This window comes from Apteryx mantelli, chromosome 2, assembly GCF_036417845.1.
Source record: "Apteryx mantelli isolate bAptMan1 chromosome 2, bAptMan1.hap1, whole genome shotgun sequence".
NCBI lineage: Eukaryota > Metazoa > Chordata > Aves > Apterygiformes > Apterygidae > Apteryx > Apteryx mantelli.
Window position 1 is genome coordinate 477,803 of NC_089979.1, and position 20,916 is coordinate 498,718.

At 72.5% G+C, this 20,916-nt stretch overlaps 1 protein-coding gene across 2 annotated transcripts; it reads right to left on the reverse strand.

The window, feature by feature from the left end:
* Positions 1-1,133: 1,133 nt before the first annotated feature.
* Positions 1,134-20,511, reverse strand: LOC106492941 (microtubule-actin cross-linking factor 1, isoforms 6/7-like). Of its 2 annotated transcripts, none has more exons than XM_067290044.1 (38): positions 20,048-20,511; positions 19,505-19,675; positions 19,057-19,223; positions 18,545-18,704; positions 18,262-18,346; positions 17,825-18,066; positions 17,445-17,564; positions 16,596-16,703; positions 16,126-16,344; positions 15,571-15,774; positions 15,266-15,497; positions 14,859-15,085; positions 14,639-14,761; positions 13,942-14,043; positions 13,381-13,482; positions 12,191-12,346; positions 11,643-11,798; positions 10,769-10,966; positions 10,566-10,694; positions 10,211-10,381; positions 9,949-10,104; positions 9,504-9,710; positions 9,035-9,154; positions 8,674-8,843; positions 8,276-8,435; positions 7,750-7,947; positions 7,185-7,310; positions 6,769-6,912; positions 5,010-5,198; positions 4,575-4,689; positions 4,323-4,489; positions 3,450-3,612; positions 2,992-3,146; positions 2,800-2,874; positions 1,982-2,099; positions 1,626-1,813; positions 1,425-1,545; positions 1,134-1,318 (listed from the first exon to the last, which is right to left on the reverse strand). In XM_067290044.1, the coding sequence occupies exons 1-38, from the start codon at positions 20,474-20,476 to the stop codon at positions 1,272-1,274; spliced, it is 6,120 nt and encodes a 2,039-aa protein (XP_067146145.1). In that variant the 5' UTR covers positions 20,477-20,511; the 3' UTR covers positions 1,134-1,271. The 2 variants fall into 2 exon arrangements, with proteins under 2 accessions (XP_067146145.1, XP_067146144.1); XM_067290043.1 differs by having other exon boundaries at positions 19,901-20,511.
* Positions 20,512-20,916: the final 405 nt, after the last annotated feature.

Consider the following 20,916-nt stretch of genomic DNA (forward strand, 5'->3'; position numbering starts at 1 on the left):
GGGAGCTGGCAGGCACGGAGGAGCCGCGGCCCCGTGTGCCGCCGTGCCGGGAAGCGCGTGCAGGCTCCGGCGGTCTGCAAAGCACCAAGCCTGGCTGCGCCTCCCTGCACCACCCGGCCGCGGCGCCCCTTCGCCCCAGCCCCGCGCTCGAGCGACGCGTCGCTGCGCTGCCGCAGTCCTCCCACCCCGCTGCAGGCAGCGCGCGCGGACAGACAGACCGCAGCGAGCCCCAGGTGCTTATAGAAAAAGAAATCTACTCTTTATTGTGGCTGGCGGGGCCGTGCCCACGCCAGGGTTACATTCAGCTCTACTGCTGTCCGGTTAGCGGGGTGGCGGTGAACATGCGTCGGCGGGGCCCTGCTGCCGGAGGGATGCTGCAGTGCGACGGGGGCTCCGGCCGCGGGGCCCCCCAGGGCGGGGGGCAGCCGGGCGCCGGGGCCCCAGGCGCGCGCACCGAAGGCCAAAGGGGTGAGGGTTAGCACCAGAAATGGGGCTCTGCATCCGGCGAGGGGCCCCGGCACCTGGCTGCAGAGCCCCGCCACTCCGCCTCGGGGCGCCGGCTGCGGGCTGGGGGCTCCCGGCCAGCGAGCGCCAGCGCCGGGGGCACCGGCAGCAGCCGTGACTGCACGGGGGAGCGGGCAGGGCCTGTCTGGGCCGTCCGGGCTGCGGCAGCCCTGGCTCGCCCCGTGGCTGCAGGGTGCTCAGCAGCGCTGCACGGGGTCCCTGCACGCACCGGAGCAGTGCTGCACGGGGCCCCTGTGTGCACCGGGGCGGCACTGCACAGGGCCCCTGCGTGCACCGGGATGGTGCTGCACAGGGTCCCTGCGTGCACTGGGGCAGCACTGCACAGGGTCCCCGTGTGCACGGGGGCAGCGCTGCACAGGGTCCCCACGCACATCGGGGCAGCGCTGCACGGGGCCCCTGCAGGTGCCACCTGGCCGGAGCGGGGCCGGGGCCGGGGCCATGCCAGCTAGAGCCTGGGGGCAGTTTGGTGTGTGTCAGGGATGGGGGGGGGCTTGCATATAAGCTGGGGCCAGGCCCAGCGGGACGGGTGACGGACAGACAGCGCAGCCCTTGCGCACGGGCGCCGCGCCGGGGCCGCAGCACCGGGCCGGGATGCAGGGGGGGGGGGCGGCCGCCCTCGGCCGGGGGCCCCGCGGGGCGCAGCAGCGGGCGCCCGAGCCGCTTCGCCGTCCTCCGTCCTCGGGGCGGAGAGTCCTGAGTGGGGCCGGCCGAGGGGCCGCGCGCGGGGCCGGGCGGCCGCAGGGTGCTCAGCGGCAGGGGCTGCAGCGCTCCGGCGGGGACCCGTCGGGCGGCTCTGGAAGGAAGCGGGGGGATGCGGCAGAGCGCTCAGCGGCGCCGGCACGCGTGCGTCCGTCCCGGCCGTGGCGGGGGGCAGCCCCCCGCGGCGGCGCAGCCCTCACCTGGCGGTGCCGCGTCCAGGCTCTCCTCGGCCGCCGCGAACTGCAGCTCGGCCCCGTCGGGCAGCAGGGAGCCGCGGGAGCGGGGACACCGGTCTCCGGAGCGCGTCCGCCGCAGCACGGACTGCGGAGGCAGAGGGGTCAGCGGCTGCCGGCCCCCGGCACCGGCGGGCTCGGGGGGGGGGGCTCGGCCCCCAACCTCACCTTCCTGGCCAGGGGGCTGCTGGGGGCCGAGGCGCTGCTGTAGAGGCTGAGGCTGGAGTTGGAGCGGCTCGGCGACAGCACTTTGGAGGAGGGGGCCGACTGGTTCCCCGCGCACTTGGCCGCGGCGGCCCCGAAGGCATCTGGGGACAGGTACTTCTCGTTGATCTTCAGGTTGGTTCTTCCCTTCACTGGGGACGATGGAGGCCGTGAGCGGGGCCGGTGCTGGGGGTCCCGCGATGCCGGAGCCCGGAGCCAGGGGGTGCGATCCGGGGGGTGCCCGGGGCACCTCTCCCTTGGGCATCCCCAGCCCCCAGGTGCCCGGCCGCGGGACGCCGCGCCGTGCGAGCTGTGCGCACCTCTGCAAGGGTCGTTCTTCACCAGGAACTCGTCCAGCGCGATCCAGCCGCCGCCCACCCGCACCATGAGGGTGCTGCGCAGGATCCGCACCATCCGCAGCTGCTGTGACTCCCCGAACTGCGGAGGAGCCGGCCGTGAGCGTGGCGCAGGGCTGGGGGCAGGCGAGGGGGCACGCGGGGCGTCGGGGCAGGGCAGGGCTCCGCGCCATTGCGGCACGCAGGAAAGGAGCTCCGGAGTCGGTGGGATGGAGAAGGGGGTGCTTTTGCACCAGGGGATATGGAAACGAGAGCGGTCGCTCAGGCTGGCCGGGCACCTCCCGTGTCCACCCAGGGCCAGGGATCCCATGTGCACGCAGGACGCAGGGACGTGCCCTGTCCTTGCTGCTGCAGAAGGGCTGGGAGCAGGGAGCCCTGAGCACAGGGGAGCAGAGACCCTGCATGGTGCAGGCTGCGTGCACAGGGTCGGAGGAGCCCCGGGATGAGGGAATGGGGGAGCAGGGATGCTGCACAGCGCAGGCTGCGTGCATGGGGTCGGAGGAGCCCCCGGGGCAAGGGAACGGGGGGAGCGGGGATCCCACACGGCGCAGGCTGTGTGCGCGGGGTCGGAGGAGCCCTGGGATGAGGGAATGGGGTAGCGAGGATCCCGCACAGTGCAGGCTGCGTGCACAGGGTTGGAGCAGCCCCCGGGGTGGGGGAACAGGGGGAGTGGGGATCCCGCACGGCACAGGCTGCGTTCAGGGGGTCAGAGCAGCCCCCAGGGCGATGGCGCAGCCCCAGCAGCGGGGCGGGAGGTGGAGGCAGCGCGGGGCAGCACTTACCCGGTACCTGTTGGCACTGATCTGCTCCACCTGGAAGCGTTTGGCACAGTTGCACTGGGCCACCTGCCTGTTCACCTGGAAAACAGCCCGCCCGGGTCAGACCTGCGGGGTCCTGCCGGCCCCCGGCCCAGCCGCCCGCCCCGTGCTCCCCCCCGGCGCCGCCCCTCGCCTCCGCGGCACCCCCGGCCGCACCTCGTCCTGGATCTGGTCCGCGTCGGCGGTCCTGCGCAGCGGGTCCCGGTTGGGGTGCAGGGCGCTGACGAACTCGTAGTAGTCGATGAAGCCGTCGCCGTTCAAGTCAAAGATGCTCGCCACGGCCTTCATCTCCAGGAGGTTGGTGGGGAACTCTGGTGGGGACGGAGGACGCTCAGCCCCGCCGGGAAGGGGACGCACCCCATCCCTGCCGGCCGGTCCAAGCCTCGCCAGCACCAGCACTGAGCCCTGGACTCCTCCGAGGGGGATCCCCAGCTGCCAGCCCCATCCCTCCACATCTTTCCCAGCGCAGCCCACGCCTCTGCCGAAAGAGCGGTATCCCATGCTCCTGGGAAAGCCGGGACGTGGGGAGAAGCGCCGTGGGGTGCGCCAGCCCCCCGAGCCCGGACCTCGGCCCCACGTCCCCCCATGCCGCCGCGGCGCCCGGGCGCGCTCACTGGAGGCGAGGACGCTCTCGATGAACTCCCGCTGGCTGATGCGTCCATCCTGGTCCCTGTCGATGCCCCGGAAAACGTCCAGGACGCGGGACTTCATTTGGCCGATCCACTGCATGTAACGCTTCCGCCAGACCCCGAAGTCGAAGTGAGCGAACTCCTCCAGCTCGGAGAGGCACGGGCGGGAATGAACACCCCAGCAGGAAAGGCCCCGTGCACCCCCCGCCTGCTGCCGTGGGTCGCGCGCTTCGCCCCACGGGACCGTGTCCAGGCTTGGCCGTGAGGCCGTGCGGCCGGAGCGCTCCCGGCACCGACCTGCCGAGGTGGCCGGCAGCAACGCCGGCTCTCAGCCGCCTGGGGTCTGCAGGGATGGGATCTGCCCACTCCCACCCAGAAGGACACGCGGGGATGGGATTCAGCTGCTCCTGCCCGGAGGGATGCACGGGGATGGGATCTGCCCAGAGGGGCACGCGGGGACGGGATCTGCCTGCTCCCACCCAGAAGGACATGCAGGGATGGGATCTGGCTGCTCCTGCCCAGAAGAATGCCCAGGGATGGGACCTGCCCAGAGGGGCACATGGGGACCAGATCTGCTTGCTCCCACCCAGAGGGATGCACGGGGACGGATCCGGCTGCTCCTGCCTGGAGGGATGCACGGGGACAGATCCAGCCACTCCTGCCTTGACGGATGCCCAGGGATGGGATCTGCCCAGAGGGGCACACAGGGACGGGTTCTGCCTGCTCCCACCCGGATGGATGCATGGGGACAGGCTCTGGGACAGCTCTCCGGCTGCATCCGGCCCGGTCCGGGGGCTCCCGTTGCAGCAACCCCAACGAGCTGCCCCAGCATCCCCGCGGCGCTGGGGCCGCCGCTACCTCTCGCAGGCGCTGCAGGGCCGTCTCCAGCCGGTACTGCCGGTCCAGGGCCAGGAGCCAGAGCTGCTGCCAGCGGTGCAGGAGCTGGGCCATGAGGGGCGTCTGGGGCTCCAGCCCGCCGAGCGGCACCGCCGGGGTGCCCTGCGCCTTCCCCGCGCTGCGGCGCCCTGCGGCACCCGGAGAGAGGAGTGAGGGCAGGGCGCGGGGCACCGGGCACGGCGTGGTGCAGGCGGGGAGCCGGGGGGTCCTTACGCGTGGCCAGCCGGCGGGTAGCCGGGGGGCCCAGCTCCGCGGCCAGCTTCCGCTTGCAGCTCTTGGTGACCTTCTCCACATCGGGCTGCTTGCGGTTCAGCTCCTCCACGAACACCTGCGGCGAGAGCGCCGGCAGTGAGCGCCCCGGCCATGCCGGCGGTCCCCGAGTGCCCAGACACCCGGCCGGGGCAGGCGAGCATCCTGCCCAGGATGCTCCTGCATCGCGACCCCCGCCGGGTCCGGGCTGCGGCTGCTGGCATGATCCTGGTGCACCCGAAAGCACTCGGGGACACCGTGGCCGACCGGCAATGCAGAAGGGCTGCGCAGCTGCAGGCCGGGTCAAGCGCTGCCCCACGTGCCAGGTGGGGCGATGGGGGGACGGAGGGGGACGGGGTGGCCCCATCCGGGCAGGGAGCGGGGCCCAGGGTCCCGTACCACGTGCTGGGCGTTGAGCTCCTCCAGCTGCTCGGCGTCCTCGGGCAGCGGCTCCTGGTCCCGCAGGCTCAGCGCCTCCTCGGCGGCCGTGATCCAGTCGATGAGCTGGGCCATCTCTTCGCGCTCGGCAGCGAGGCTGGCCGTCTGCGCCTGCAGCCGCTCGCCCTGCTGCTGGGCCCAGCTCAGCACCTGCGAGCAGGGGGGACGGGGATGGGTGGCACGGGCTGGTGGCAGGGCCACGGGGCCGCTGCAGCGCTGCCGACCGCCGGCGTCCGCAGTGGCACGGCTGCGACTGGCTGCCAAGGGGCCCTCGCTCCAGGGAACAGCCAGTGTTGCCCAGGGGGATCCACGGCCCCCCTGCAACGGGACGGGAACGGGGACCCTGGCCGGGTGCACGCCTGCCCATGGGATGGGAACACGGACCCCAGGCAGATGCACGCCTGCACACGGGATGGGAACACGGACCCCAGGCGGATGCACACCTGCCCATGGGATGGGAACACGGACCCCAGGCAGATGCACGCCTGCACACGGGATGGGAACACGGACTTCAGGCAGATGCATGCCTGCACGTGGGATGGGAACACGGAACCCAGGCGGATGCACGCCTGCACATAGGATGGGAACACGGACCTCAAGCGGATGCACACCTGCCCATGGGATGGGAACACGGACCCCAGGCAGATGCACGCCTGCACACGGGATGGGAACACAGACCTCAGGCAGATGCATGCCTGCACGTGGGATGGGAACACGGACCCCAGGCGGATGCACACCTGCCCATGGGATGGGAACACGGACCCCAGGCAGATGCACGCCTGCACACGGGATGGGAACACGGACTTCAGGCAGATGCACGCCTGCATGTGGGATGGGAACACGGAACCCAGGCGGATGCACGCCTGCACACGGGATGGGAACACGGACCCCAGGCAGATGCACGCCTGCACGCGGGATGGGAACACGGACCCCAGGCAGATGCATGCTGTCCAGCCGGGCAGGGCTGAGGGCTCTGCTCCACGCGTGCCATGGGGTCCCTGCACCCAGCCGTGCTCCGAGCAGCAGCCCTACGCCTGTCCCTGCAGGCAGCGACCGTTGTGCTGGGTCCGGGGACCGTGCGGCCGCGGACGTGCTCGCTGCCTCCTGCAGCGGCGCTGGGGGGGGGGGCAGCCCCGAGGGTGGCACGGTGGCGGCGGCTCCGTGCCTCCGCGCAGATCCCGATCCCGATTAGGTGTGCAAACTAATTGCTTTGTGCAGACAAAGAGGAGGGATCGGCCAGAACCCGTCAGACCCGTTCAGGGAGAGCTGGGAATGCTCTGCCGGCTCGGCTCCCTCCCGGGGGCGCGAGGCATTCTCGAGCCGGGTGGGAATCCCGGGAATCCCTGAGCGCTGCTCTCCCTCCGGGGATGCCCTGCTGGCATCCTGCACATGCTCGGCTCTGGGAACGAGCCACCACCGGCTGAGCGGGACAGGAGAGGCCCTGGCTGCCGCTGCCACCGGAGACAACCCTTGGGTGGCACCAGGGCAGGGACAGGGTGGGAGCGAGGGGATGCAGGGAGTGAGGACCCGTCCGGCCTCAGAGCCAGCCGAGGAAGGGGCCGAGTGTCCCCCTGCTCCCGGAAAGGTGCCAGTCGGAGGGCTGCTCCCAAGAGGTCCCTGTGATGGGAAGCGCGCGGGGCCGTGCTCATCCAGACGCCGGTGCCTCTTTGCCGGGGGGGGGGACGGAGAGGGGGGGACGGAGCGGGGGCGCCCAGCTCACCTCTTGGAAGCGGCTCTTGGCCACCGTGACCCAGGACTTGATGGTGATGACGGAGTCGGGGTGGCAGGTGGCGAGGATCTCCTCCCCCAGCGACGTGATGCACTCCAGCTCCAGCTGCTGGCACTGCAGGGACTTCATCAGCTCCTGGGGGGAGCGCGGGACCTGGGTGCCGGGGGTCGCAGCCCCCCCGAGCACCCGCGGCCGAAGGACCCACCTGCGCCCGGCAGGGAGGCCATGGGGGGGGGTGGGCAGGGAAGCCCCACGGCTGGAGATCAGCCTCGAAACGCGGTCAGGGCGAGCAGGGGGGCTAAGAGCAGGGGGACGGGGACGGGGTTTGCCCAGCCTGCGGCGGGACGGGAGGCCGCGGGACGGCTCGGGGCGAGGACGGGGCCGGCCCTCGAGGGACGTGCGCTGACCTGCAGCTGGCGCTGGCACTCCTGCACCGCCGCCTCCTCCTCGGGGAACACGCCGTACTTGAGGGTTTTCTCCGACTCGGAGAGGTGCCCCAGGAAGGCGTGCACCAGGGTGTGAAACTCCTCTGCCTGGGGACGGCCGGGGACAGCGGGGACCCGCTCAGCACCCGCCTGGCAGCTGCTCCCCGTGCGCCGGTCCCCCAGCCCCTGCTCCCGACGGGGCGACTCGCTGCGCAGCTCCGGACCCCCCGGGAGAGCTGCTCGCCGCCCGGCCCCAACCCCGGCGGGCAGGGAAGATGCGTGCACGTGTGCAGCTGCAGCAGCTTGCAACACGGCCACCCGCAGCGGCGCCTTGCGACACACCGTCCCGCGCCGCCTCGGGCACCCAGCGCAGCGAGCACCCCGCAGCCCCGGGCGCCAGCGCGGCACCCTGCCCCGCGCACCCCACACGGGCGCCTTGCAATACTCGGCCGCACGCGGAGCCTGGGACCGCACGCGGCGCCCTGGGCGCCGGCACCGCCGCGCAGGCCACGTGCTGCAGCCTCCCCGCCGGCACCGCCGCTCTCACCTGCCGGAGCGACGCCTCCAGCCGGGCCTGCTTGGAGACGGAGAGCTTGCAGACCAGGTCCCAGCGGGTGCTCAGCTCCTCCATCTGCCTCTGCAGCCACTGCGAGTCCACGCTGCTGCTGCCGCGGGTCAGGTCTCGCACCGAGCGCTTCAGCATCTTGATGCAGCTGGCTCGCTTGCCCAGCTCCTTCTGGAAAACCTGGGGAAGGACGGGGCAGGGAGCGGGTGGGAGGCGCCGGGGGCCACAGCCGCCCTGCCTGCTCCCCAAGGGCACTGCCCCGGCACCGGGCGCGCAGGCTCCGGTGAAGCGGGGGCAGATCTGGGTGTGGGAAGGGCCCGTGCTGGGACTCCTGCGCGTGGTGGGACAGGAGCACGCGGCTCCGGTCCTGCACCGGGACGCGGGACGGGCAGGACTGGCGCGGAGCCTGGGGCGCACCGGGCTGCGAGCAGCACCCTGGGGCCGCGCTGCTGTCGCTCCCAGCGCAGGGTCCTCCCCGCGCAGCAGCGCGCGGCCCCGCGACGCCGACCTTGTGCTTGTCCATGAGGTCGCTGACCAGGTCCCGGTCCCCTCCGACGGGCACGTCCTCGCTGAGCTGCGGCTCAGCCCGGTACAGCCAGTCCATGAGAGCCTGCAGCGCGTCCGTGAACTTGCCCGAGAAGAGCAGGTTCTCCTCCAGCTTGTGCTGCCTGGAAGGCAACGGCCCATGGTCAATCCCTGCGGCAATCCCTGGTGCCCCAGGCACGGGTGCACGTGCGGATGCAGGGAAAGGCCCGTGCAGCATCGCGGCACCGCGTGCCTGCGCTCACCCCTGGCCAGGGACGGATCCTGGCTGCACCCTGCAGGGGTGCCCAAAGCAGGGAGATGGGTGCCCGGGGAGGACGGGCCGTGCTGCGCCGTGCAAGCGGAACGCAGGAGTCGCCTCACCTCTCGACAGCCCGGCTGCACAGGGCGTCCCAGCGCTCCTTCAGCTCCCCCAGCAGCTCCTCCAGCGGCTGCAGGTCCTCGGGGAGCTGGGCTCGCTCCCGCAGCGCCCGCCCGCTCCGCAGCGTGGCCTCGTACACGGGCCGCTTGGAGCGCAGCACCTTCTGGAAAGCCTGCGGGCAGAGGGGTCAGACAGCCCGGCGGCCGGGACGCGGACGGCCCCGGCGCCGACTCCTGCCTCCCACGGCTCTGGAAAGGCGTCGCAGCATGCCGGCGTGCAGCCGCGGCTCCGGGTGCAGCTGAGGCCCCGCATCCCGCTGGACGCGGCTGGCAGGGGCCAGGGGAGCCGGGGCGGGCAGCTCACCTTGTGCTCAGCCAGCTGGCACTTGATCTCCTCCTGGCTGGTGGCAGTGTCGTGGGGCACCTCCAAGGTCTGCTCCACCTCGTCCATCCAGTCCAGGAGCAGCCGCCGGGACTCGCTGAACTGAAATGAAGGGGAGAGGTGTGTGACGGGAACGGACGCGCGTTGCACCGGAGCAGCCCGGGCTACGAGCCGGGGCAGCGTGGCCCGTGAGCTGCTGCAGTGCGGACCACGGGCAGGGGCACACAGTGCATGCACCGGAGCACCGTGTCCCACACGCCAGGCGCACGTGCTGGAGCAGCACAACCCTGCTGCAGCAGGACCGCTCAGAGGGTGGAGAAGCATGGCCCTGGCACTGGAGCAGCCTGGCCCCCACCCCGGGGCAGGACGGACCACGGACCGGAGAAGCACGGCCCATGCTCCGGAGCAGCTCCCTGCAAAACCCGGGTGCCGTGGCACTGCTGCTGGGTACCTGCTTGGTGCGCTTGCGGGCCTCCTCCAGCGCCGCTCCTCGCTCCGAGGTCCGCTGAAGCACCTTGGCCAGCCGCTCCTTGGCCGTCAGCACGAGGTTCTGGATCACAGCGCCGTCCTGCTTCCGGCTGAAGTCCTTCAGGCGAGACGCAACAGCCTCCAGGCCGCTGAGCTTCTCCCCGTGAGCGTGTGCCTCCTTCACCAGGGCCTGCGGGAGAGCCAGGCGGAGCTGGGGCGTGCAGAGGGACTGGGGCAGGGAAAGCCTCCGAGGGCAGGGTGGGATGCAGGGAGCACAGCCCAGACCGGGGCCGGGGGCATGGGGCCGAGTCCCAGTGCGGCTGCACGGAGACATCCCTGGGAGATGCCGGTGTGGGGCAGAGGGCTCGCCGCCCGCTCCAGGCTGTTCCTGCGGGCGCTCCGGGCAGTTCCCATCCCCGCGGGCTCACCTTGTGCTCCTGGATCTGCGCGGTGACGGTGTCCAGCACAAAGCTGGGCGGCGCGGGGGAGCCGAGGATCTCCTCCGCGCGCCCCATCCAGCACAGCAGGTCCTGCATGGCGCCGTGAAACTCGGTGGCGGCCGTCAGCCCCTCCGCCAGGCACTCCTGCGAGCAGAGGCAGGCGCTGGCGGAGAGGGCGGCGCGACGCCCGCAGCCCCCGGAGCCGGGTGCCGGCCCCCGGGCGGGCGGCACGGAGCCCCTGCCCGCACACCTTCCTCTCCTGCGCCTCGGCGTAGACGCTCTCCCACTTCTGCTCCAGGATGCGGAGGCTGTGCTCGGTGCTGCAGGGCCGGGCGGCGCGGCAGGAGGCCAGCAGGCGCTGCAGCCGGTCCCGCACGCCGTTGTACGCGTGCTGCTTCGACTCCATCTCCTTGCACAGCTCCTGCCGAGAGGCCGCGGGGGGAGACCCGGGGCGTTACCGCCGGGCGCTGCCGCCCCGGGGGGCTCCGGCTCTGCCCCGGCAGTCGGCATGGGGCAGGGGAGAGGGTCTCCCAGCGAGCCGGGGCGCGGGAGGGCTCTGCAGCCCGGGGGAGCGCGGGGCAGCCGGCACAGCCCCCGGGGCTCACCAGGTGCTCGGCGAGCTTCTCTTTGGTGGCGTCCGGGTGGCCCCAGGCCGGCTTGGAGAAGAAGAGCTGCAGCTCCACGTGCTCCAGCCACTGCAGCAGCTCCGTGATCTCCAGCGTGATGTCCTGCACCTGGCGGGAGGCGAAGGCTGGGGCTCGGGGCGCCCCACGAGCGCCGGCGCACGGCGGCCGCGGAGCCCCCAAACCTGGCTGAGGTTGTTCTCCAGCTCCAGCTGGCGGCTCTCGGTCTCGCTCTGCACCGCGTCCCAGCGCTGGTTGAGCTGCTGCAGGCTGCGCTGGAGCCCCTCCACGCTCTCCCCCAGGCTGGAGAGCAGCAAGCCCTGCCCGGCCTCGTTGACGGACTGCACCGTGCGGGCGTGGGACATCACGTCGTTCCTCAGCACCTGCGGGGACACGCGCTGCCCGGTCATGCACCAGCCCACTGCCCTGCCCGCCCCACGGCACCCACGGGGCCCCTCTTGCAGCAGGGGACGGCACGGCACGTGCAGGCTCCCTTCGGGGAGCAGCATGCCAGGAGGACGGGGCAGAGGAGGGGACCGGCAGGCGAGGCGCTGGGGCACGCTCGTGCGCCCGCAGCACCGTGCAGCGCGGCGCTGCCTGCGTCAGACCGTGCGCGAGCGTGCCCGGGCACGGGGAGGCAGAGCGGGGCCGGCTGCAGCCCTCGCTGCCTCCCCGCAGACGCGCAGACGACTCATTTCTTCCATGCTGTCACCGCGGGAGGAGACGCGTTCTCACGCTGCCCGCCCCGAACCGCAGCGCCGTCACCCCAGGGACGCGCTGGCTCGCCGTGGGGCAGGGCAGCGCCTGCAGGTGGGGGGCAGGAGTGGGGCCGTGGGGCAGGAGGACCACAGCGTGCAATGAGCGTGCAATGGGTGTGCAATGGGGCTGGGCTGTGCAGTGGGGCTGGGCTGCGTCCTACAGGCAGGGCCCGGGGGACCGAGGCAGTGTCCTGCCCGCTGCCACCAGCCCCCAGCCCCCACGCGGCCGACGGCCGGGGCCAGCAGGCAGAGCGCTGCCAGGATGCGGCGTGCAGGCAGCCCCGGCGGCTGCCGCCCTCACCTTGTGCTTGGCCAGCTCGATCTCGCAGCTCTGCAGGTCGAGGCGCAGCAGGGTCGGGCCCTGCAGCTGCTCGGAGGTGCGCGACAGCCACTGCAGCAGCTCCTCCAGCTGGTGCTGGAACTGCCCCAGGCCCAGCAGAGCCGCCTCCAGCTGGTGCTGCGGGAGGGAAGGGGCAGGATCGGCATGGGACACTGCCAGCTCTGCCCAGGCACCATGCACTTGCATGGCAACATGCACCCAGTGCCCAGCACCACGCACCCAGCACCTGCACAGCACCACGCACCCAGTGCCCAGCACCATGCACCCAGCACCTGTGCAGCACCATGCACCCAGCGCCCAGCACCATGCACCCAGTGCCTGTGCAGCACCACGCACCCACTTTGCTCTGGCTCTCGCCTCATGCCCGTGGCAGAACCGAGACAAACAGCTCAGGCCCCATCATCACCTCCCAGAGACCCCTGATCACCCCCATACCCGTGCGAGCAGTGCCCACCCCAGCACGTGCCATGCCAGGAGCGACCCCACAGCGGCCGAGGCCCCTCGCCCACCTGGCGACTGACTATCTCCTCCTCGAGGTGGTCCCAGCGCTGGCGGAAGTCGCTGAGCGGCGCTGGGGGGTCTCCGTGCCCGGCGTTGCCCGGGCCAGCCTGGTGCCGCAGGCTCTCCACGTCCACCTTGCACTGGTAGAGCTCCCTCTTGAACTCCTGCCGGGGACAGCTGTGAGCAGGGCCGCTCGCAAGCCCCAGCCCCGTGCACGAGCCCGGGGCCTGCTGCGCCCCCAGGCAGGGCATGGCTTGACTTGGCATGGTGCAACATGGCACAGCATGGCACGTATGGCAGAGCTGGCTACAGCATGGCACGGCATGGCATGGCATGGCACAGCTTGGCATGGCTTTGCACAACATGGCACAGCACGGCATGGCTTTGCACAGCAAGATGTGCCACAGCATGGCGCGCATGGTAGAGCTGGGTACAGCATGACGTGGAATAGCATGGCCTGACATGGCTTGACTTGGCACAGCACAACACGGCACAGCATGGCACAGCTTGACACAGCAAGACGTGCCACAGCATGGTGCGCATGGTAGAGCTGGGTACAACATGGCATGACATGGCATGGCATGGCCTGACTTGGCACGACACAACATGGCACAGCATGGCATGGCTTGGCACGGCACAGCACAGCATGCATGGCAGAGCTGGGTACAACATAGCACGGCATGGCACAGCATGGCATGGCTTTGCATAGCACAACGTGGCTTTGCACAGCACAGCATGCATGGCAGAGCTGGGTGCAGCATGGCATGGCATGGCACTGCATGGCACGGCTTTGCATAGCACAACGTGGCTTTGCACAGCACAGCATGCATGGCAGAGCTGGGTGCAGCATGGCATGGCGCGGCACAGCATGGCACGGCACCACCTGGCACAGCTCCTCGTGGCTTGGCACCGCACAGCCCGGCACGGCGTACCTGCCCTCTCCCGGGCCCGCAGCTCCTCCTCGTGGAGAGCGCGGGGCCCTGCTTGTCTGGGGCAGCTTTGGGGCAGCCCCCCACCCTGGTGTCCATGCAGGTGAGCAGGGGCTCAGCCACCCCGCGCCGACCATGAGCAGGGGCCCTGGGGGCACCAGCGCCGTCCAGCGCTGGGGCACCTTCTCACCCCGCTGCTGGGAAAGGCCCCTCCGGGCTGCCCCGCGCCGCCCCCCGGGCTGGGGGCTGCATCCTGCTGCACGACCCACCTTGAGCTCCGCCAGCTGCTGCTGCACCATGTCGAGGTCGCCGCCGACGAGGAACTCCTCCGCGATGCGCAGCTCGGCCGCGTCCAGCCACTCGAACAGCCGCTGCGACGGAGGGGGCCGCGGGGTCAGGGGGCTCCCAGACCCGCACCCTGTCCCCAGCCCGTGCCGGACGCGCCGGCCCCTCTGCATTGCTGCGACCCTCGGGGGCAGCCAGCGCCGCGGCACGCTCGCCCCTGCGCCCTGCAGCCCCGCGGCCAGGCATGGGGCTGGACCCGAGCAGGGCCCATGGAGGGCTGGAGCGCGGGGCTGCACCCGTGCAAGCGAACCTCGGCGCGGGCACGTCGCCCTGCGCCACGACACGGCCCCCCCCAGGCCCGGCCAGCCCCCCGCCCCATAGCCCTGCGGCACAGCCGGCCCCGTCGCCCAGCCAGCCCCACCACCGGGCTTCCAGCCCCGCCAGCCGCTCTCCAGCACGCAGCCGTGCCCGGGGACGCCCCCGCCCGCCCCACGGCGCGGGGCTGACGCTCGGGGTGCCGCGGGCCGGCCCCGAGCGCCCCACACCTGCATGGCCTCCTGGTAGCTGAGGGAGGCCTGGAGCTGCTCCTCGAGGCGGGCGTACCGCTCCGTCCACACCTTGTTCAGGCTGTGCCAGGAGGAGTAGAGCTGCGGCAGGGCGCGAGGGTCAGCGGCACGCGGGCCCTCCTGCAAGGACACCGGCCCGGGACGCCCACCCCAGGGGCTTCCCAGGCCCCCCAACCCTGGATCCCCAGGACGGCTGCCCTCAGGGGCTCCCCAGGCCCCCATCCCTGGATCCCCGGGATGTCCACCCCCTGGGGGCTCCCTGGGACCCCCGACCCTGGATCCCCAGGACGCCCACCCCAGGGGCTTCCTGGGACCCCTGCCCCTGGATCCCTGGGACGCCCACCCTGGAGTCCCCAGGACCTCCGACCCTGGATCCCCAGGATGCTGCCCCCAGGGGCTCCCTAGGCCCCCATCCCTGGATCCCCGGGATGCCCACCATCCCTGGATCCCTAGGATGCCCGCCCCTGGGGGCTTCCCGGGACCCCCGACCCTGGATCCCCGGGACGCCGCCCCCAGGGGCTCCCTGGGACCGCTGACCCTGCATCCCCAGGGCAGCCGAGCTCGGGGACGCCCCGTCCTCGCGCGCCCTGTGCCCGCGAGTGGCACCCTGTGGCCGCTTGCCGGATGCACGCCCGCCCGCCTGGCACAGGACAGACCGCCCCGCTGGGACACTCACATCGTCCAGGCTCTTGGTGACGTCGGGCTTGTCGGGGTCCCCGCAGGAGGACATCAGCTCCACGCCCAGGATGCCCAGCGTGTCCAGGTCGCCCTGCAGGGAGTCGATCTCCTCCCGCAGCGCCTGCGGATGGGACGGCACGGGACGGGATGGGACGGCACAGGGCTCAGCGCTGACCCCCCGCTCCCGGGCCAGCGCGGGCCCCCTCCCCACCCGGTACCTGCATGGTGCGGAGCCGCGTGCGCACGGACTCAGGCTCGACGCCGGCCTCCTCCAGGCCCAGCACCAGCTGCTGGGTGTCGCTGAGCGTCAGGGCCAGGTCGGAGAGGCCGTGCCAGAAGCGGTCGGCCAGCGCCAGCAGCTCCCGCAGCCAGCGCTCCTGCTCCTCGCACCGGCGCCGCAGGCAGCCCCACTGCGACAGCAGCCGGGCCGTGCGCTCCTGGATCACTGCGGGGCGCGAGGGGGACGGCGCTGGGCCCGGGGGGCTCTGGGGCGCCGGCAGGGACCGGGCACTGCCAGCCCCGCGCTCGAGGGCATGGCCCCGCCGGGACACTCCGCACGCCCCGGGCACGGGGACTCGCTCCCGCGCGCACACACAGGCGCCCGTGGGGCTGGGGGTGCGGGTACCTCTCGCCGCGGCGTCGGAGTTTGCTGCCTGCATGCTGGCCAGCAGCTCGGTGCCCTGCGCCTGGACGCTCTCCAGCGCCACCCCCAGCTTCTCCAGCTCCGCCAGGGCCAGGCTGTTCTCACGGATCTGCTCCCGCAGGTGGGCCGCGTCGCCGTGGACGGGCAGCGGGGTCTGCAGGCGGCTCTGCAGCCGCTCCAGGCACTCCAGCAGCAGGTCCATGCGCTCGGTCAGCTGCCGAAGGAGCAGCCCGGTCACTTGAGGGAAAGCCCTGGGGGACGCTAGCTCCCCGGCGCCGGCCCCGCACCTGGCTGTAGCGCGGGAGGGCGTCTTCCAGCAACGCGGCTGCCTGGCGCACGCGCTCGCGGATGCAGCCGTACTGCTCCTCGGCCTCCTGGTAGCGCCGCTGGAACGGGGCGCCCTGCTCCGGGCTCAGCTCCAGCAGCTGGGCCGAGATGCGCTGCAGCTTCCCCATCAGCGGCCGGTGCTCGGCGATCGCCTCCCGCAGGCACTGAGGGCAGAGGGAGGGCAGTGGGAGCAGAGCCCAGGGCCGGCGCGTGCACGGACGTGTCCCGGCACACCCCGGTGCTGCCCATGCCGTGGTTCTGCTCCCGATGGATGGTGCTAGGTGCCAGGTTCCCACAGCCCTGCAGTGCTGCAGCAGTGCTCCCTGCTCTTCGCCCCTCCGGCTCCCACCGGGCTGCTCCTCCCTGCACCGGGGTCTCCTGCATCCCCTCTGCGCCCGCTAACCAGGACCTCCCCTGCCTGTCCCCCTTCCCCTTCTTCTTGCCTTCGCCTTCGCCTTCCATCCCCTTTGCCTTCGCCTTCCCGTGCCCGGGCTGGGGCCGTCGCAGCCGCTCACCTGCAGCAGCGCTTGCTGTTCCTTGAAGGCCTCGTAGCTGATGGCATTCGGGGAAAGCTGCACCCCTATGACCTGCGTCTCCTCCAGCCAGGGCAACAGCTCGTCGTGGGCCTCGGAGAACTGGGCCAGCAAGGACTGGGTGTGCTCCAGCTGCACGGTGCAGGCCCCGCTCCGCAGGAAGAGCTGCTCCGCGCGCTCCCGCAGCGCCTGCACGGAGGGCTGCGGAGACACGCGGCTCACCTGGGGCAGGCGCGCCGGGGCGTCCCGCTGCGGCCGGGCTGAGGACGCGGCCACGGCCCTTCCCCAGCAGGCACCCTGGCTCAAACCGGAACATCGCGCCCAGCGCTTGCGCAGCTCCGGACGCACGTCCCGGGCTGGCTGGTCCTGGCCAGCTCCTCCACGCGGGCTGGTGCCCTGTGGAGCGGAGGAGCCCTCGGCTGTGCAGCGCCCGTGCCCGGAGGGCTGCTCACCTGGAGGTGCTGCTGCAGGGGCTCGGGGCAGGACTGGAGCAGCGGGTCCGAGATCCCCAGCAGACGCTCCACCAGTCCCCGGTGGTGCAGGATCTCAGCAGAGAGCAGCTGGGGGACAGAGGCAAGTGGGCGCCAGGTCCTGCTGCCCCGGCTGGGGAGCGGCGCGCGCAGCTGCCGGGGAGCTCGGCAGAAGCAGGGCTCTGCCGGTGCCGCGTGCACCCGCGCCCAGGAGCGCAGACACCGCGAGAGACCCATCGGCCGGCCGATCCTCTGACCAGCGCAGACATCCCTCTGCGAGGGGACGAGCAGCCAAACCCCAGCCGCTCTCCATACCCCGATCCCCGGCAAGTGCTCCTGTCCAGGCAGGTGCAGCTCGGGGAGCACACGCGCGGGCCAGGCCCAAGGATGGGCGCTGCCAAGCCTGGTAGCTTCATTTGCTGCTCCCTGCACCAAAGAGCTGCCCCCAGGGCTTTCCCTCTTGTGGCCAAGCTGGGCTGAGCACCCCACTTTGCATGGATTTTTGACATGAGATGTGGAGTGGGAGTCTAGGGAGGGCCACTGGTGCACGGGAATCTGGGTGCGTGCGGGCAAGGTTGGTGCGCACGGTGGGCATTGGGCACACAGGGGCTGGGACGGCGCAGAAGGATGCAGGCAAGGGGAGGATGCCAGCACGTCCACGCACAAGCGTGACTCGGTCCGTGCATGCACAGCGGGAGTGCAGCACGGTGGGGACATGAACCTGGCATCCCTGGTGCTTTCTGGGCACCCCTGCGTTGCCGGAGGTGCGGGTCACCTGCAGGGTGCACCCCCGGCAGCCCGCTGCGCCCCAGAGCCGCTCTGCTCACCCACCTTCTGGTCGGAGAGCTGCGCGCGGAGGGCCTGCGCGTCCAGCTGCACCCGGCTGACCTCCTCCAGCCGCCCACCGAGCCCAGCCAAGTGGGCGAGTTCGGAGTCCAGGATCTGCTCGAACTGCGACGGGGACGAGAGCCGTCAGCCCGGCCGGGAGACACGGTACGCGCACCGGGGATGCCTCCGCAGGGCACAGCCTCCTCGGTGCATCTGCTGCTGCTCCCAGCAGGACCTTCCTCCCCAGGGTGGGCACGGACCCCACCTGGCAGCGTCCCCTTCTCCCCCGTGTCTCCCCCACCATGCAGGTGGCAAGGCCCCAAGTCATGCGGTCCGGGGGGTGGCACAGGGGGACGGTCCCCAGGTCCCCCCCCGTCCTGCACCTTTTCTCTGTCGCTTGCGCTGACCAGGAGCGCCTGGTCGCCGTGCTGGCTGTCCCAGGAGGCCAGCTCCTTCTCCATGCGGCCCAGCCAAAGGGCCAGGTCCTCCTGGGCCGTGCCCACGCGGGACGAGGCCTCCAGCGTCTGCTCCAGCCGGTGCATGGTGTCGGCGCTGCTCTGGCCCACGATGAGGTACCGCATCCTCAGGGACTCCATCTTCTCCTGCGCCAGCTGGGCCTCCTCCCCTGCGGCGGCACGGCAGGCGGTCGGCATCAGCGCCCAGTCCTGCTCCCGGGACACGTCTGGGTGCTGGTGCCGCCGGGACGGCGCTCCGTGCTCATCCTCTCCCGTATCCCCGGTCCCAGCCCCGGCCGGGATGCTTGCAGCCCCGGTCAAAAGCCGGCGGTGCCGCAGTTTCCCCGCGCCGTTTTGCCACTTGCCTGTCACCATCTCCAGGACCCGCTGCCCGCTCTCCAGGGCCCCTTCCAGCTCTGCCAGCCGGGCGCGGATCTCCTCGCAGAGGCCCTGCGCGAGAGGGTCCCGTGGCAGCGGCTGCCGCAGGCGCCGTGCGCCCCGTCCCTCCTCCATCCTGCGCCAGAGGACACCCTTCCCGGGCTGCTCCGTGCTCGAGCTCCCGGCGCTCCCCACCTCTCCGGGGCCCTGCGGGGAGCGTTCGCCCCACCGGGGTGCCTGATCCTGCCCCGATCCCAGCCTGGCCCCTACCTGGATTTGCCGGTGGGCGTCCTGCAGGCGGCTGACGCAGCCGTCGGCTCTCCAGAGCTGGGCCAGCTGCCGCTCCGTGGCGCCGAGCCACTCCTGGAAGGGGTCCACGGCCTCCTGGAAGCCCTGGGCAGCTGGCAGGATGCGCTCCAGGCAGCCATGCCTGCCGGGGCGGCCGGTGAGCGAAACGCGCCCCTTCCCGGGCATCCCGGGGGCTGGGCACGGCCGAAGCCTGCCCAGAAAAGCCTCCCCGGCCCCGGCGTCCCAGCGTGGTGTCCAACTCCCCGCCAAAGCGTCCCACCCCTGCATCCGAGGGAGGCAAGCGTGGCGCCTCCCGCTCCGTCCCAGGCAGCGCTGGAGCATCCCAGTGCAGCACGGAGCCTGCCGCCCCCTTCCAAGCCTCGGGCAGAGGCCGTGGGCAGGGTCCTGCGTGCCACAGCCTCCTTTCCTAGCGGCAGCGCGGCCCGCCGGGCACGGAGCAGCTCTGGCACGGGGACGGGGTGCTGCGGACCCACCTGGCTTCGGCCTCCTGCATCAGCTTGCCCCACTTCTCCGCGAGGCTGGAAAGGCTGCTGCCCTCCTCCAGCGCCTCTGTCCCGGTGCCGTGCGCCGGAGGAGGTGGTCTGTCCTGCAGGACGTGCTCCACTCGCGGCCGACGCTCCTCCAGGAGCCGTTTCAGGAGCTGCAAGGGAGGTGGGACGTGGGCTGGGCCCGGCGCTGTCCCGCGGATGCTTCGAGGAGCCGACGGCGTCGCTGGCCCCACGGCACCGAGCCCCTGCGAGCACCGGGGAGCATCCGAAACCCCCCAGCGCGGAGAGGACCGGAGCCAGGGCGGGATACGGGCTGCAAGGGGCCCGGGAGGTCCCGGCGCTCCCGCACCGCTTCCAGCACAGACCGCGCGGAGAGCCCTCGCCGCCGGCTCCCCGGGCCCGTAATCCCTGGGGGATTTGGGGATTCGCTCACCTTCTGCTCCTCCAGCTGGGCCTTGGCCACCTTCACCTCGGAGGAGGGCGGCTTCTGGTTGCTCACCAGCTCCTCCATGTCCGCCACCCAGGCCAGCAGGCTCTCCGGCGTGTCCTGGGCTCGCTCGGCGCCCGGCGCCTCCTCCGGGACGGGCACGGCCCGCGGGGCCACCTGCGAGGGAGACGCGGCTGAGCCGCCCGGGCCAGCGCCGCCCGAGCGAGAGCCGGGCCGTGGGGTGGCCGTGGGGCCGGGCGGGCGCCGAGGAGCCGGGGGGTGCCCGCGCCACGGTCCCCGTGCCGGAGAAGGGCTCTCCGAGACCGGCGCGCTCCTCGGGGCCCGGGGACACGGTGCCGCCCCGAAGCGGACGCTCCGCACCCCTGCGGCTCCCGCAGTCACCTCGGCAGGGTCGGGGCCGGGATCGGGGCCGGGATCAGGGCCGGGGTCGGGGTTGGGATGGCCGGAGGCGGCCGGGTCCCCCGCGCGCTCCATCAGCGCCGTCACCGTCCGGGTGACCGGGGGCTCGCCGGCCGGGTACTCGGTCACCTCCACGATCTCCGTCACGATGGTCTCCGTCACCTCCGTCACCTCCGTCACCTCGCGGGTGGTGAGGGGCTTCCAGGACCAGGTGGCCCTGGGGGCGCCGGCCCGGGGGGGGGTCCAGGCGGCGCTGCCGCCGCCCCCCGCCTCTCCCGGGCCCGCGAGCGGCACGCACGCCGCGCTGCCGTTCTGCACCGCCGCCTCCGAGCTGCTGCGCTTCAGCGGCGGGGGGCTGCCGGGCCGGCTCCGGGCACTGCCGCCGCCCGCCGCGCTCCAGCCGTTCTCCATCACCACCGGCAGTACCGGCACCGGCGGCGGCACCGGCTTGGCCTCCGCATCCGGCCCGCAGTCCCGGAGCAGCGGCTCCCGCGGGAGCTCCTCCGGCTGGCGGCTCTTCTCCCCCAGGCAGCTGGGCCTGCTCACCGAGTTCCCCATGGCGCGGGGCGCGGCGCCGGCCCCCGGATCAGATCCCCGCCTGGAACGAGCCGGGGGGGACGGCGGCGTCAGAGCGGCTGCGTGGCCGCCCACCCGCCCGCCCCGGCTCCGTGCAGCGGGGGCGAAGCCCAGACCCCCGAGCGGGGTGCTGGCAAGGGGGGGCAGGAGGCAGGAGCGGGGCCGGGCGCGGGGGGGGGACCCGGGGGACTGGTGCCCGTGGCACCGCTCCGCCGCGGCGCGTCTCCTTAGCCGGGAATGCAAATGAAGGGCACCGGGAGGCAGCGCGGGGCACCCGGCAGACAGGCAGATGCTCCCAACCCGCACCGCTTTGTGCCATTAGATTAACTCCGAGGCAAGCGGAGCCGGGAGAAAAGAGCCATCTGTCTGCGGGGCCCTCACAAAGGCGGCCCCGGGGAGCGGCACGGGGGCAGCGGGGCGGG

Bases quoted from the DNA above. Each gene is read 5' to 3' on its own strand.
- LOC106492941 (XM_067290043.1), bottom strand. From the start codon at position 20,476: ATGGGGAACTCGGTGAGCAGGCCCAGCTGCCTGGGGGAGAAGAGCCGC. The intron at 16,704-17,444 runs GTGGGTGAGCAG...TCTGTCCCCCAG, and splicing joins CGCAGCTCTCCGACCAGAAG to CTGCTCTCTGCTGAGATCCT. The intron at 10,967-11,642 runs GTGAGGGCGGCA...GTGTCCCCGCAG, and splicing joins TCGAGCTGGCCAAGCACAAG to GTGCTGAGGAACGACGTGAT.